Raw genomic sequence first — 15,835 nt, 5'->3', positions numbered from 1 at the left:
TAGTCTGCATCTTTATTTGTCCTCAGCCACAGCTAATTCTGAGACACTTAAAGTACATTTTAATGTCGTTAGTCGATCCTTACAGTTTAGTTTCACAAAGTCTTTCCCTCATTTTGTACTTTGTATGTAAAGAAGAGAGATGAAAAACGTCATTTCATCTTAATGGTTTTGACACAAAGTTTGGACACCCCTGTATTATTATAGTGTCCCTTTGTCCGTACATAAACTTCCTCTTGTCCTGCTCATAACTTCTGATCTGCTCAAGTTACTTTAATGAAACTTGATGCATCATCACTAGACAAAGTGTCACGTAACTTTTCATCACACCAGCTCCAAGGTCAAGGTCACAAATCAAGGTCCAGTTTTTTCTACAAGGCCTTTGCTTGCCTGTTTTGCTCTGTTGTCTTGCTGTATAATATTTTGTCGATGGCTGTATAATGTGCTGTATGCGGCACTCTTGTTGTAACTTTAGACTTTTACTTGAGTAGATTTCTACACGAGTAACGACTTCTCTTGGGTATGTTGTCCCCGCCTTAGTATAAAACTAGTAGGCTGCTTCATGTCTCGCCTTGTGTTCTCCTCAGGACTTACTGTGAGACAGACATTGACCCTGCTCACCGAAAATACTCCCAGCTGCAAGCCGCCATCCGCTACCTGCTTGGGAAGGAGCCAGACCTAGAGTGTAGGTTTTCATTTACACCGATTTTTAAAGTAAAACTGAACTAATAAACCTGTAATTTGACCTAACTGGGCTGCGACTGTTGGGAGACTTGATGGTAAATAAAAGGTACATTTTCTAATGACTACTCATCGAACTCTATGAATGTTTGTGATCAGAGAGCTACGTTTTTTAAAAACACAATTTATTTTGTGCATGACTAGTTTCCAACAGTCGCTGCCCAGTGACACTCATTTTAGGGGACTTTATTCATTGTTGTTGTTTTTTTTTAAACATTTTAATAAAGCTTTGTTCTGCTTGTGTTTGACTCAACCTACCTGTTACCAGGTGACGAGGTGTTGCTACAGCAGCTGTTGTTTGATGCCGTGGTAACTGCCCCACTGGAGGCCTACTGGAACACCTTGTTACTTAATGACAGGTCAGGCTCTTTTAAGTTTAATTAATTTCATTAGTTTAGACAAAAAGACATGACCGGAACAGCCATGAGGTACCTCTGTCTTAACCTGAGACAATCATTTTGAAGTGACAGAGACTTGCTAATTAAGATAATTATTTCTTGTTTGACTTTTGAAGGCTGGAACCAGGAGTTGAGACGGCGTTCCTTGGGACTCGTTCCGGCCTGATGCGCACCATGAGATACACGGGAACTGAGACCAGGGTTGCAAAGTGAGAGGCGAAACATTTCAAACTGCAAGAGTCTGTTTAAAAAAGTAGACTCACAAATTTATGGTGGTATTACGTTGATTTACTTTTAGTGTTTCGTGCCTCAAAGGGGGATATTAAAAAGTGCTTAAAGATTAAAAAGAAACATCGCCCTACCCTGTACAGCACCCTGTTCTTAAAAATGAACACCAGCACACTTCTCCTTTCCTCAGGGATTTTCTGACTCAAATATGCCATTAACAACCTCACTGTCACCAGGTCCTGCTGCCTTCCCCTTCTTCATTCTTTTCAGAGCTGTCCGGATTCACCCTCACTAATCTTTCCCACTTCCTGGTCCACAGTTTCTATGACCTCTACTCTTCTTTCTCTTTCATTCTCTTCATTAATTAACTCCTCAAAGTTCTCCTTCCATCTTCCCATCACACTCTCCTCACTTGTTAGAACATTACTATTCGTATCTTTAAAAAGCCTAACCTGCTGCACATCCTTTCCAGCCTGATCCCTCTGTCTTGACAATCCATACAAGTCCTTCTCTCCCTCCTTGTTTTTCAGCCTCTCGTTCATCACATGCATTCTGTTTCCCTCTATGCCCCGAGCTCCATTTCTTTATATTACTGTGCACTTTACCTTCCTGCTTTGGACCTGGCATCTTTGATTTTATTGTTCTTGCTCTGACTTTGTTTATGTCCTGGGATTATTTTTTTTTTTTCAACCATCTCAGTATTCGTTGTGCCGGTCCGAAGTGTACTTGTCAGTGTTGAATGTAAACAAATGACTCATAGTTGTTGGCGACAGAAGTGATTCTGCTGATTTTGCTCTTTTATTAAATGCTGTAGACGTTTGGTATTGAATTATACTTTTTGTTTTTGTTCAACAGATGATGCACTAATACTGAAAAAACCCCAAAACGTTTAAAATTAATTTGTTAGGACAGCTATTATGAGTTCAAATATCATCTGGTTGTTCCTCACAGGAAGTTCCTGACGCTCTCTGATAAAACCAACCTGTTCACCATTGATCACTTCCCTCTGTGGTACCGCCTGGCTGTGGAAAACACCCCCGGGAAGTTTTACTACTACCCTGTCAACGACAAAGGTGATCGTTTGACCAACTCCCAACGTTTAATATTTCTAAGAGAAGCTGACTTTCGTAAACAGAGAAACCGTCTTCTGTGCAACAGGAGTGAAGTATGTTGTAGCGACCACAGCTGTGACGGTAACATCTGGAGGAAGGACAGCCATGGCCGGAGGTGAGTCTTAGCGCTGTAGTTCCTCCTCAGAGGAACAGAAGGAAACTCTTCTTCATCAAGTGGTCTTTGTGGTTCAGTTGTTGGTTCATACGTCGACTCCCAACACATTCAACATGTCAGTGCTACAATCTGAAAGCATTTTTATGTTTAATGGGTTTTGAATAGTTTTATATTGTGTTTGGAGTTTCTTCGTATCTTTTCTTTTCCACGTCCAAAGTCAGAAATTCAGAATAACATCAACAACAGCAGCTAAAATAAAAAAAAATAGAGCGCTCGGGGCATGAAGCCTGAAGTTACATCAGAGCCGCTGAACTCTGCTGCCCCTGCAGAACAACGTTAGTGCAAAAAGACAACAAAAAAGTTTTTATTATAATTAAAGCTTGTTTTTAAAATGCACTTCATGTTGCCAAAAAAATCTCTAAATTGCCACAATTTTTTTTTTGAAATTATGTAATTAACATACATGACATGGCTAAGTAAAAAAAAAAAAACTGTTTTGAAACGAATGATTTAAAAAGTTTTGTAAACTGTCTGAAGGTCGAGCTGCCCTCTGAATGTCAGGAGAAGGGACAGCAGCACAAAATGCTCCGCCATCCGTCCGTCAGGTGTAATTTGTTCTGCTGCAGGTCTCTGTGGCTTTAACAAAAAACTGTAGACAGATTTCTCTTGTAGACGAGAGAGATCGACATCCAACCAAACACAAAGTGCATAAAAACACCAGAGACAAACTATAATACCCAAACATCAAGGCTACACGGTGCAAACACAATATACCACTGATTCATTATTGGAAAGAACATCCATCCAACCATCCATCCAACCATCCATCCAAACGTCCACATGTCCGTTCATCCATCCAAACGTTCCTTCATCTTCCTCTTGTTTTAAAGTCAGGTCTCGGGGGCAGCATCTTGAGCAGGGAGGTCCAGACATCTCTCTCCCCACAGCCTCTTCCAGCTCTTCTGGAAGGACCCCAAGGTGTTCCCAGGCCAACCAAGAGACATATAGTCTCTCCAGAGTGTCCTGGGTCTTCTCCGGGGTCTCCTCCCAGTCGGACGTGTTCGAAGCACCTCCCTAGGGGTGAGCCCAGGGAGCATCCTTACCAGATGAACCACCTCAACTGGTTCCTCTGGATGTGGAGGAGCAGTGGTTCTACTCTGAGTCTCTCCTGATAACTGAACTTCTCCCCCTGTCTCTAAGGGAGAGTCCAGCTCCTGCAGAGGAAACTCATTTCAACCTCCTGGATCCATGATCTCGTTCTTTCAGTCTCTACCCAGAGTTCATGACCAGAGGTGAGGGGAGGAACGTAGACTGACCAGTAAACAGAGAGCTTTGTCTTACAGCTCAGCTCCCTCTTCACCACAACGGACCGGTACAGAGTCCTCAATACTACAGATGCTGCACCAATCCATCTGTCAGTCTCACGCTCCATTCTTCCCTCACTCATGAACAAAACCCGGAGATACTTGAACTCCTCCACTTGAGGCAGAACCTGAAGAGAACAATCCACCCTTTTCTGACTGAGGACCATGGCCTCAGATGTGGAGTTGCTGGTTCTCATCCCAGTTAGAAAGAACAGAATCAAAAAATTGTTTTAAACATTGTGACAAAGCTGTTCTTGTAATCTTCATACTTTGGATCTTATACTTTTGACTAAACTGATGAACTCATCCAACATGAAACGAGAGTTGACTCAGCAGATAAATTAAAAAGAAAGTTTAGTTTTATGTTTGAGCTTTTCACCACCACCTGGACACATCACATTTTTATGTTTTTATTCATTTTATAGGATTTTATCCTTTGTATGTTTAAACACATACCTTCATGTTGCTTTGATCTTTTTTTTTACAGCATCATGTGCAGCACTTTGTGAGAACAAGGAGCTGTTATTTAAAATGCTGCATAAAAACAAATTAGACTTTGATTTTATAAACTGGAGTAACCACGGCATGCTTAAAATCGTGCACAAGGCCTCGTTCCATTTGAGCAGCACTTTAACCAGATATTTTGTCTGGTCTTTGGCTTTTCTTCACCGTTTTGTAAGAAAAGACATTTCAGACATCCTGCAGACTCACAGGGAAGTGCTGTCTATAACTGAAATTGCAACTCATCTCTAGTATTTCGCTGCTAATCACGAACGCTAAAATTAAAGAAACGGGTAAAAACATTGACAAAATCAGTGTCTGAGCTGAGATGATTTAAAATACAAGTTGTGCTTTTTAAATCGTGACTGGCAGTTTTCATACTGAACCAGGCTGAGCCAGAAGGTTACAAGTTGTTTTATTTCTCTGCTTTACTTTAAAAATCTCTGTTCGTTTGTGTGGAGCACCAGGAAACGAACTGATAAACGTCTGCCAGGTTTACTGTGGAGGCACAACATACGATGTGAGAAGTCTCTGGACTTTGCACAGGGAGGGAGACGGTGTTTGTCTTTGGGTGGACATAAGGCACAGGAGCAACAAGCACATGTTCCCCGTCGCTGAGGGATTTAAACAGTGAATGTTTTGTAGTTTTACTTGCTGGTATTGGATCAGGGGGCTCCTCTGTCGGCCCAGCTCCAACGAGATGTTTCAAACAGATGTTACTCCTGGTGACATTTGTCTGGTCGAAGCCAGCTCGGCCACAGAGTTCAATCCAACGATCACATTTCTCTCTCTGAGTAATCGGCTTTGGAAACAGAAAGAACTAAATACCTTATACCTAAAATAAATACCTTGTAGCTTGACGGCAAATGGACGGTTGCAAGATCCTGTAGCAACAATGCTCCTTAGATAAAAATGTCTGTTTTTTATTTTATTTTTATACCTGTACAAACCATGTCTACAGCACTGGCGTAATCCAAGTTCTGTTTGCCAGATATCCAGGTACTTTTTGACATCACAAATTGCTTAGGGAGCCATTTTTAGTAACCCCGACCAGCACAATTCCAGCAGCTGTAATTCACAACACAGCCTCTGGGTGGCAGTAGAAGCCGGACATTGTTTGAAGGCATTTAATTTAGAGAAATGCTGTTTACCATCCATCCATCCTTTATCTTTACCCGCTTATTCCATTTTGGGTCACGGGGGTCGCTGGTGCCCATGTCCAGCAATCACTGTGCAAGGGGCGGGGTACACCCTGGACGGGTCTCAAGTCCATCACAGGGACACATAGAGACAAACGAGACAAACAACCATTCACTCTCTCACTCACACCTAGGGACAATTCAGAGTTACCAATCAGTCTAACATGCATGTTTTTGGTCTGTGGGAGGAAACTGGAGCACCCGGAGAAAACCCACGCATGCAAGGCCCCTGGACCGGGGTTTGAACCAGGGACCTGCTCGCTGAGAGGCAGCAGCTCTTATCAGTTGCGCCACCGTGCTGCCTGTTTATCATACCATTTTATTTATAGAGCACTTAAAACGGTGTCAAGGCCAACCAAAGTGCTGTACAGACAGAACAACAGGCAACACTCAAACCGTCTTATCACAAGCAGAACTGGTTTGTTCCACTTTGCAGTAAGCTGTTGGGGTAAGAATCAGTTTTGTTGTGTGTTTCCTTGACTGATGAAGCCTTCTGGATGGAAGGCGAAATGTTTCAGCACAAAAAAAGAAACTGTCCAGATGACCTGACTGAAGAATGCTGGATTGTATACCTGGATTATTGAGCATGGACTTTGTTGTTTCCATTAATGATACTTCTTACAAACCAAAGCTACACAAATCAAAGTTTTCTACAAGCAAGACTTCTGGTTCTGCCTCCAGACTTACTAACTCCACAAGGAGGCAGACATTAGAGACTGGCTCTCAACTAAACCTGCAATAAACTACGGTAGTTTATTGTGGGGAAAAGCAGCCACAAATTTATTTGTGTCCGTGTTTTTATTTATCCATTTATTTTGGGTTCAGTCGATATAAACAATTTTTTTTCCTGACAAAGCCTAAAAATCCTTCTAAGTTTTTTTTTTTGTCTGAATTTTTACAAATTCTCTCATAACCTTTCAGTGATTTTCATTCAACCTTTATGTATACAGGTTAGTTCCATTAACCTGGGGGATTTGGCCACACCGCTGTTCCTCAGGGGAAGAGTTGACCATAGGGGAAATCATTTTATAACTTTATTAATTCCACATTTATTATATCATAAAATAATGCATCCCTCATGTTTTCAGTTTTAATATTAGCTCAGCATGTGGTGATCTGCTTGTGTGTTTGAGAGACGCTGTAAATATTTACCAGAGAATATTTCATTGATGCCAGCTGGATGTTGCTGTGGACTTCTGCCTCTCATCTATTTCAACAAAATTGTCTTAGTTTTGATGTAACAAGCAAAAACACACTTCCAAGTCGTGTAAGAAATGTTCAGCATGTAAAGAATGTGCTGCACATGCATGCAGGCTGCAGAATTGGACATTCTACGGCTCAGACTGGCTGACGATGGTTGTCTCCTGTTGGTCATTAGCAGGTGCACGCGCTCCCGCAAAATTCATTTCAATTTTATATTTTTTTAATTTCAGGCTGCGATAACTCTAAGAGACTCGTAAGTTTATTGTGGAAAACAATATTAAATCTTTTTTGATTTCTAGGCTGACCATGATCAATTTTCGTCCAAGGGAAATTAAAGGTTTTAAAGTTAAAGGGACTTCCAGGGGTTAAGCTTTCAGAATAGCACCTAGTAGAGGCCGAGATGGGGTAGAGGTAGGGCAGCCGACGTGAGACCAAAAGTTGCAGGTTGAACTCCCTGCCTTGCCCACATGTTGCGGTGTTCTTGAGCTGTTTTTGTTACTTTTTTTGCCATCTTATTTGTAAACAAACAAACAAAAAAACATGTATGCCTTTTTATAATTGCCTATTGTTGTCATCATTCTTTATTAAATCAGGTCTCTCTTGTAAATGAGTCCTCGAGGCTCAATGGGATTTACCTGTTTAAATAATGGTTGAATGAATGAACATAAGGGTACTTGTACACAGTAGATGCCCACTGCTCCACCTGGGTGTATCTCACATGTGATGGGTACAGAGACTAATGTCATCATTGTATGTCCCCTTACAATGATGACAACACATAGCACTTTACTTAATAAGCCCAGGTCAAATATTTGACCAAGATTCCTGCAAAGTAGCAGCTGAGATTAAATCACAGCAGTGTCCAAGAAAACTGGCCTTAAATCTAAGGCTGGAGGAGCAGAGGATGAACAGACCAACTAGAATGCAAAGGTTTGTCCATCAGGAAGGAGTCAGGGGAGGTCAGTCAATGCTAGATGTGCAGAGCTGGACCAGCAGATCAACCTGAAACTACAGTGTGTCATGTAAACCGATGGGCCTCAGGACACTTCAGAACGTGTCAGAAACTGCTGATTCGATGCACAAAGTCACAGTTTTCCATACGTGTCACCCTCGGTGTGTCAGGAGACGCTTGCCCGTCTTCAGTGTTGGCTTCAAGTCCCGACTCAGCCATCAGAGGCTGCCCACGGCTCTTCATCCGCCTCTGGTACCGCGCCATGACCAAGGCATAGATGCAACCGTAGGTTGCAGCCACAACCATCATGACGACCACTGTGCCACAAACCACTCCAGCAACTATCTGTGTGCCATGGGCCCGGCGTACGCTGACGGGTCTGTAGCGCTGGCGAACGCAGTCATCTGTGCTGCTGACCCGGCCCGGTGGGCATAGTGGCTGTGTGGCCTGATCCAACACAGCCCTTTGGGTTTGGTTCTGCAGGCAGTAGCTGAACATCTCTGCTGGCACACTGCGGATGTCCCTGCCTTTCAAGTCCTTCGGGAGACTGCACCGCATCACGTCTACCTGCCCATCTATAAAACAGATGGAGGAGAGACAAGGGCAGGGGGCGGGGGAGGAAGTGAAAGAGAGGGGGAAATAAAGAAAGGAAAGATGGGTGGGTTGACAAACACGGAGGTCATTATATTCTTAGATGTTGTTGCTTGGCTTTATCCATCTTACTTTCATCTATCCGCTTCGGATGCTCTTGTGTTTGCAAAGGACAAACTATGAGCACTGAGTGTCTGAGGTTCCCTACAGAGAGCGCTGCTCACCCCTGAACATCAACCACTCAATCCAGTGCTTGAAACTCCTCAGCTTGCAGTCACACATCCAGGGGTTTCCAGCCAGCTGGAGATCCCGTAGTCTCATCAGCGGCTCAAATGTGACCCTATCCAGAGACGCAAGACTGTTGTTGGCCAGGGACAGCCAGGTGAGACTTTGAAGGACATCCAGCAGACCTTTGGGCAGCCTCAGGAGCCCATTAGAGGACAAGTCCAGCTCCTGCAGCTGCCACAGTCCCTTGAAAACCTCCCTGCTCAAACCAGCACTGCCTTGGTTTCCATTTGAGTCCTGGACAGTCACTCTGCTCTCTGCTAGGCTGGAGGTTGGCAGACGTATGCCGAGGTAGTTGGAAGAAAGATTTAATGAGCGCAGGCTGCTCATGCCCTGGAAGGCTCCAGGCTGCAGACTGTAGAAGTGGTTCTGGGAGAGATCCAGGATCTCCAGTCTGCTCAGGTTGAACATGCTAATGTTGCCCACTGAGGAGAGATTGTTCTGGGACAGACGGAGGACCCGACAGTCCAAATCTTGCATCTCCAGTATGGGCACTAGAGAGACGAGGTCAACAGCAGAGCAGTCATTTGTGTTCCTGCAGCAGGTGCAGACACCAGGACAGCCACCAGCTGAGCCCAGAACTCCCAGCAGAACCAACACCGTGCTGATCCAAGCCACGCTCACTGAAAAACATAAAAGAGAGGAAATGCACCTTTTAACAAAATACCGCTGCATACAGTACATTTTTAAACTCACAGAAGCTCGTGCCACTGTGCAGGGTATTAGGAGTAGTCTCATCATATGATGAGCTTGATCTTTAACTCAGACAGGAAAGGTGGTGGGTGATACACATTCCTTCAAGGAATGCTGGGTCTCTCATCCCCTGCTGTTTTAAAGAGGCTATCACACAGTAATGTACAGCATCAGTGTATACCAATGTACAAGTAAAATGGTAAACACTGGTTTCAGCGGCACAAGTTGTGCGTCAGTGCCAATCAGATATTTTGTACATGCAAAAGATTTTCAGTTCATGTCGACAAGTTGCTCATAAATTATGTACAAAGTAGAAGTTACAGATAAGTTGTGCACAAGTTCAAACCTGTTACTCATGAGTTTACTCATGTTGGAGACCAGCTGTGCAATAGTGTAACCTAGAAAGTTCCTGTAGAAACTTTGATAGGGACAACCATGTTGTGGCCATTTAAAATGTTTGATTTGACATTACTATGTGCTGGAGTTCACTCTAAGCTACCACTACACCAAATTTCAGCTTAACATCTCTAAAAATGGCTGTTTTATACTGTTTTTTCTTTTTAGCTCAGTCAGCCATCTTGAATTTTAAGATTTGAATACAGAACGAGTTGTGCATCACTGTCAGCTACAACCACACCAAATTTCAGCTCAATATCTTAAAATAGCTGAGTTATTATATTTTTTCCCTTTTAGCTAAGGTGGCCATCTTGGATTTTTAATTTGCAATAGGAGTGTATAACAACTCGCTCTCAACTATGACCTTACTAAATTTCAACTCAATATCTCAAAGAATGACTGACTTATAGTCAATTTTGAGTTTTCTGAGGTAGCCGTGGCAGCCATCTTGAACCAAAATGGCTCCAAAAGTGTAAGTGTAACATCTCTGGATGATGTTAATGTATTTTGACAAATGCAGATGAGGGTGGATGTTTTTTTTTTTCTCTGTGCTCTCGATGAAGACAGACGTGTCCTCTTTTGCTCCGTCCTCCTGCTTCCCTGCTTTGCTCTCTTGTCTTGTGAACCCTTAAAGAGCCTCTTTATTTTTCTGCATACCGTCCTAATTCGAAGGATTTTGATCAGCTGGTCTCTCAACAAAATTGATCAACTTCTCCTGACAGGAAGTCAGGGTAAGGAGGACCCTCTTACCTCAACAGAAACAAAATTGGATTCATGATGACAACTGGATTCTGCTGTTTGGGTTGGTCAATCTGGATTGTCTACAAATTTGTGTGGAATGTGTCCAAGCTTGGCAGCACTCAGACTGAATTATGTGGAGCTGCGTCAGAGTTGGAGCAGGCTGATATCAAGACTGAACTTTCTGGCAGCACCCATGAACGGTTGGGAATAATTTTGGAGAAGCTGTGAGCTCGACTTTCAGCGTAAGGAATCAATTTGGCTGTTTGGAGTCACCATCAGAGAAATATACCAGCGAGACTAAAAGGCAGAAACGGCAATTTACGAGTTCTGGCCTTGACGCCGGACTTATCTCAACTTCTCCTGGCATGTTTAAAAAAAACAAAGATGCTTTGCCTCCTCACCCCTCCCTTCCCCAAGGCCGTGGACATGTGACAGAACCTCAACCAAGCTGATGATGAATAACACCTCTTGTCTGGACAATGGCTGAGAGGGGGGCTCTGGACTACGCTACAACCTTCCCTTAAAATTCAATGTTATCACCGGCCTATATGTATCATGTCTATTTACGTTGCTTTGCTGCTGCAGGTTTTTCTTGTTTCGGCTGCTGCCTTCTTCAGGGGTCGCCACAGTGAGCAAACTCGCATGAAGACTTGGCAGTTGTTTTACGTCGGATGCCCTTTATGACGCACAGGACCACAGATCTACCACAGCCCTCTGTGTGGAGCAGAGAACTGCCATCTAGGGTGCCCAGGGGAGCAGATGATCTTGCTTTAGGGCCCAAAGTGGGGCAAATGAGGGTGGAGGCAGAAGCGTGTGTTTCAACTTTCTCACACGTTTGGTTGCGATGACTTGGCTGTCAGTGCCATAGTCTTGTAATCCTGAGGCTGAACGTTCAAGTCCAGGTTGCATCAGGAAAGTTGTCACTGGTTTCTTTACCACGCAGACATTTCATGAATCTGAATGAAAGTTCTCCAAACAAATCCACTGGCAAGTCGTCTTCCCATCATCCCAGTATGTATTTTCTCTTCCAAAAGGGTAAAACACTTGCCTTCCCCACCCAAGGCAACAGCAACAGGTACAAGTAAAGTTTTTAACGAGGGTTTTCCTGAAATGGACACCCAAGTTTGCACCCTTCGTTGTTCTAAGCTGTTCAAGAAAAATAGACCTTATAATGAACTTAATGACAAGATATAAACAAACTGGGGAGAGAGGACTGGAATGTGATGTGGCTCTGTGTGCACGTGGTTGTGTATACGTATATGTGTGACTAAAGTGTGAAGGAGCGACAGGGATGCTTCATCACAAAAGGCCTTTGACGTAAAACAACTGGCAAATATTTCATGAGTTTGCTCGTTGTGGTGACCCCTGTTGTTGCCTTTCAGTAAGAAGGTTGTAGGTTCAACTTCAAACCGGGGTTTAGCTTTTCTCTGATTTCACATGAGCTTTTTCCGGGTTCTTCAGTTTCCTCGCACAGTCTAAAACCACACGTTAGGTTTCTTGGAAACTCTAAATTGTCCCCAGGTGTGAGTGACATTGTCCTATTTGTCCATCTGATGGTCTTGGGACATGTCCAGTGTGTATCCCTCCTCTCCCACTAAAACCACTGTCCATAAGCACCAGGTATAACCCTGAACAGGAACAAGTACGTGAAGAAGGTGGTGAGATGGACGGATTGCTTGTGGACATGGGTTACAAACTAACGTTTAAACACTGAGGCCAAATGAAAAACTGAGCTCTCTGAACAGACAACATGTTTCAGCTGCTGTCAGGGGAACAAACTGTAGTTACTCTTGTACAGTGTGAAGGACTCACCTACTCCCTTCAGCTGGCCGGGACCATGCGGGTCATGCCTCAGCATGTCTGTGGTAACAGCTCTACAGGAGCTTTGGACGTCCAGCTGTTATTTCTGGCTGCTGGGCCACCCTAACACCCAGGTTTGGGAAAGATCCTGAAAAACAGAAAAAGGGGCATGAAAATAAAATAAAGACACGGAGCTTTGTTGTCAAGGTGAATTAAGGCAACTGGTTTCTGAACTATTTACCTCCACTCAAAACTAGCATTGCAATTGTTGAAGGGTACTTCACATGCAAAGGTTAACTGAATATTTCTATAATTGTTTTCAATAGGGGGTGGCACGGTGACACAGTCCATAGAGCTGTTGCCTCGCAGCAAGGTGGTTGCCGGTTCAAATCCTGGCCTGAGACCTTTCTGGGTGGAGTTTGCATATTCTCTCCGTGCATGCGTGGGTTTTCTCCGGGTGCTCCGGTTTCCTCCCACAGACCAAAAACATGCATGTTAGACTGACTGGTAACTCTAAATTGTCTTTAGGTGACAGAGAGAGAATGGTTGGTTGTCTCATTTGTCTCTGTGTCCCTGTGATGGACTGGAGACCTGTCCAAGGTGTCCCCTACCTCTCACACAGTGACTGCTGGACATGGGCACCAGTGGCACCAGTGACCCGAAAAAGGAAGAAGCGGATAAAGATAATGGATGGATGGTTTCGATAGTTTGTTTGGTCTTTTCTGTTCATTTGGTTTTGTCAGTTCAGGTCCTTCGGTCGTATAATTTGGTGGAAATTACACAAAGAAGATATGAATTACAAATAAAAAATTAAGTTGAACATCTGTCAAAGGGACAAACTTACTCGGTATCGAAGCAAAGTAGGAAATGCTTGAGTTTCTTCTAAAAAATAAAATACATTTGGACTTTATGGATGATCTTCATGATTCTTTGTGACTGTGGTTCCACAAAGATTCATTTTTTATCATCATGCTGCTGCTGCTGGATCAGAACAGAAGATTTACCACAGATGTTCACTGATGTCTGTTTTCTCTGAGAGATTAATTCAACTTCCTGCTACACATTCAAAATACTCTCGTCCAGTGTCTCTGAACGTGGCACTTCCTAATTTAGAAGCTGTGTATTTTAAATAATTGGACTTAAGGAACGTCCTCGGTGGCCTCAGGATTTCATCTCTGCTCTTTGCAGATGATGTGGTCCGGTCAGATCTTCAGCTCTCACTGCAGCGGTTCACAGCCGAGTGTGAAGCAGCTGGGGTGAGAACCAGCACCTCCAGACCTGAGTCCATGGTCCTCAGTCAGAAAAGGGTGGATTGTTCTCTTCAGGTCGAGGGTGAGATTCTGCCTCAAGTGGAGGAGTTCAAGTATCTCAGGGTTTTGTTCACGAGTGAGGGAAGAATGTAGCTTGAGATGGACAGATGGATTGGTGCAGCATCTGCAGTACTATGGACTCTGCACCGGTCCGTTGTGGTGAAGAGGGAGCTCAGCTGTAAGGCAAAGCTCTCTGTTTACTGGTCGGTCTACGTTCCTCCCCTCACCTCTGGTCATGAACTCTGGTAGAGACTGAAAGAATGAGATCGTGGATCCAGGAGGTTGAAATGAGTTTCCTCTGCAGGAGCTGGACTCTCCCTTAGAGACAGGGTGAGAAGTTCAGTTATCAGGAGAGACTCAGAGTAGAACCACTGCTCCTCCACATCCAGAGGAGACAGTTGAGGTGGTTGGGGTATTTCATAAGGATGCTCCCTGGGCGCCTCCCTAGGGAGGTGCTTCAGGCATGTCCAATTGGGAGGAGACCCTGGGGAAGATCCAGGACACACTGTTGGTCTTGGAACACCTTGGAGTCCTCCCAGAAGAGCTGTGGAGAGAGATGTCTGGACCTCCCTGTTCAAGATGCTGCCCCCGAGACCCGAGTCCAGAACAAGATGAGAGATGGATGGACAGACTTTAGAAAATAAAAACGCTTCATATTATCAACAGAAACCTGGTCCAACACAGATGACTCATTGAACCATCACCTCCTAATTACAACACAATTTATTCATGCATGAAAGATGGATGGACAGATGGACAGATGGACAGATGGACAGACAAGCGCACATGATGCAACACTAATAGAAACATTAAAAACATAAAACATATTAAATGTAAAGTAAATGAATGTTTGTCAGAGTGAAAGAAGTCTTTGTGTCTCGTGTACATGTACACCGTTTGTAACGCATCAGTTGTAAATGGAGCTGCAGGACTCGTCCCTGTTCCTGTTTTAGATCAGCAACACGCTGAGTAGAAGCTAAAAGTAACAAAGGAACATCTAAAAGCTAACTGTAGCATCAGGGTAGCAAAAAGCTGAAAGAAACAAAGGGCTGGTGAAAAGTTAACGATTTTAAATAAAGTTAAACATCTTGAAAAAAAAAAAAAATGTTACAAAACCTAAAAGTCTTTTTTTTTTTCTGAATGTGAGGAACATTTAGATTTATAAAATAAAATAACACCATGTTAACAGAAAAAAGTAGAGTAAAAACATGCAAAGAAAAAATGTAAAAACACAAACTAACATTAAAAACCTGCATGAAGACTGAAGGTTTCACGTTTTGTAGGAAAAGCAAGTCGGATGAAGTTAGAACAGTCGAGCTACTCACCATCTGCTCAGCTTCTGTAGAGAGAAAACACTTAAACTTATTTATCTCTCCTGCTGAAGTAAGTGATTTCTGAAAAAAGTAAAGTAAAGGATGCTGCACTCCGAGGACACAAACCTGTCACTGATTAAAGCAGCAGTTGCTTCAGTCTGTAGCAGATATCAGAGGCTGCTCATCCTCCTCTTCATCATCATCACTCCCCCCCACCCCCCCATGGGCTGAACTCCAGCAAAGCCAGGAGGAGAGAGTGGGAGGGCTGGGGAGTCACGTGGGTCTGCTGAAGAAGGTGTGTGCAGCAGGGAGCTGGACCCACTCGGATCATCTCGTGTGATAATGTGAGACGTCCTGCTCCGAATGTTGTTTGGACTGAGGATGACTCTCAGCTACTACCACCTCCAGTTCAATCAGAATATTTCTAAAATCACTGAGTTATTAACATTTTTCTGCTGACGATGGCAGCCATCCTGAACATGGCTGACTCCAAATGTTACTAAATGTACATCCTATCATTACCTTCTGTGTGTCTCGTTAACATAGGTCCAGTGGTTCTGGTACAACAGAGACATGAACACACACACACTGGCAGGAGGGGAGCGTGACCTCCTTCACCTTTTATATAAATCACTTTGGTGGGCCTCCATGAGCACGCATTGATTATTTTGTCTTCTACAAATTTTCAAAACACTTTTTGTTTCCCGTCGCCGAGCGAAAAGACGGAATTGAAAATGCTCCCTGTCCGTTCGTGCATGTTGTGAGCACAACTCGTAAAATGAGAGTGAGGTACCGACTCCCATTTTGGTGTAGGACTGTATAGGCATAGGAAACGGGGTGTTCTGTTGGGGGCCAGGAGGGCCACCACCACATATATATATATATGTATATATATG

General features: G+C 43.6%; 2 protein-coding genes across 2 annotated transcripts in view; one reads left to right on the top strand and one right to left on the bottom strand.

The window, feature by feature from the left end:
- Positions 1-15,835, top strand: part of LOC119416071 (voltage-dependent calcium channel subunit alpha-2/delta-4) — a gene marked incomplete in the record, with an annotated part of 72,031 nt that overhangs the window by 36,204 nt on the left and 19,992 nt on the right. Inside the window, 5 exon segments of the mRNA XM_037683249.1 lie at positions 585-682; positions 1,007-1,097; positions 1,253-1,345; positions 2,316-2,437; positions 2,523-2,591. Of these exon segments, the coding sequence (XP_037539177.1) occupies positions 585-682; positions 1,007-1,097; positions 1,253-1,345; positions 2,316-2,437; positions 2,523-2,591 (473 nt within the window).
- Positions 7,876-12,416, bottom strand: LOC119416072 (leucine-rich repeat and transmembrane domain-containing protein 2-like). The gene is made up of 3 exons (XM_037683250.1): positions 12,329-12,416; positions 8,626-9,309; positions 7,876-8,385 (listed from the first exon to the last, which is right to left on the bottom strand). Exons 1-3 carry the CDS (start codon positions 12,372-12,374, stop codon positions 7,916-7,918), a joined length of 1,200 nt encoding a protein of 399 aa, XP_037539178.1. The 5' UTR covers positions 12,375-12,416; the 3' UTR covers positions 7,876-7,915.

This window comes from Nematolebias whitei, chromosome 10 (genome assembly GCF_014905685.2).
Source record: "Nematolebias whitei isolate Nwh7 chromosome 10, NemWhi1, whole genome shotgun sequence".
Taxonomy (NCBI): domain Eukaryota; kingdom Metazoa; phylum Chordata; class Actinopteri; order Cyprinodontiformes; family Rivulidae; genus Nematolebias; species Nematolebias whitei.
Note: the sequence above shows the minus strand (reverse complement) of the source record. Positions and strands in the feature narration are given on the sequence as shown.

What these genes read in the sequence shown, in the direction of transcription:
- LOC119416072 (XM_037683250.1), bottom strand. Translation starts at nt 12,374, where the DNA reads ATGCTGAGGCATGACCCGCATGGTCCCGGCCAGCTGAAGGGAGTAG. An exon ending in CGGCCAGCTGAAGGGAGTAG is followed by an intron (nt 9,310 to 12,328) that starts GTGAGTCCTTCA and finishes TATGTTTTTCAG; the next exon opens with TGAGCGTGGCTTGGATCAGC. An exon ending in TGAGTGGTTGATGTTCAGGG is followed by an intron (nt 8,386 to 8,625) that starts GTGAGCAGCGCT and finishes TCTGTTTTATAG; the next exon opens with ATGGGCAGGTAGACGTGATG.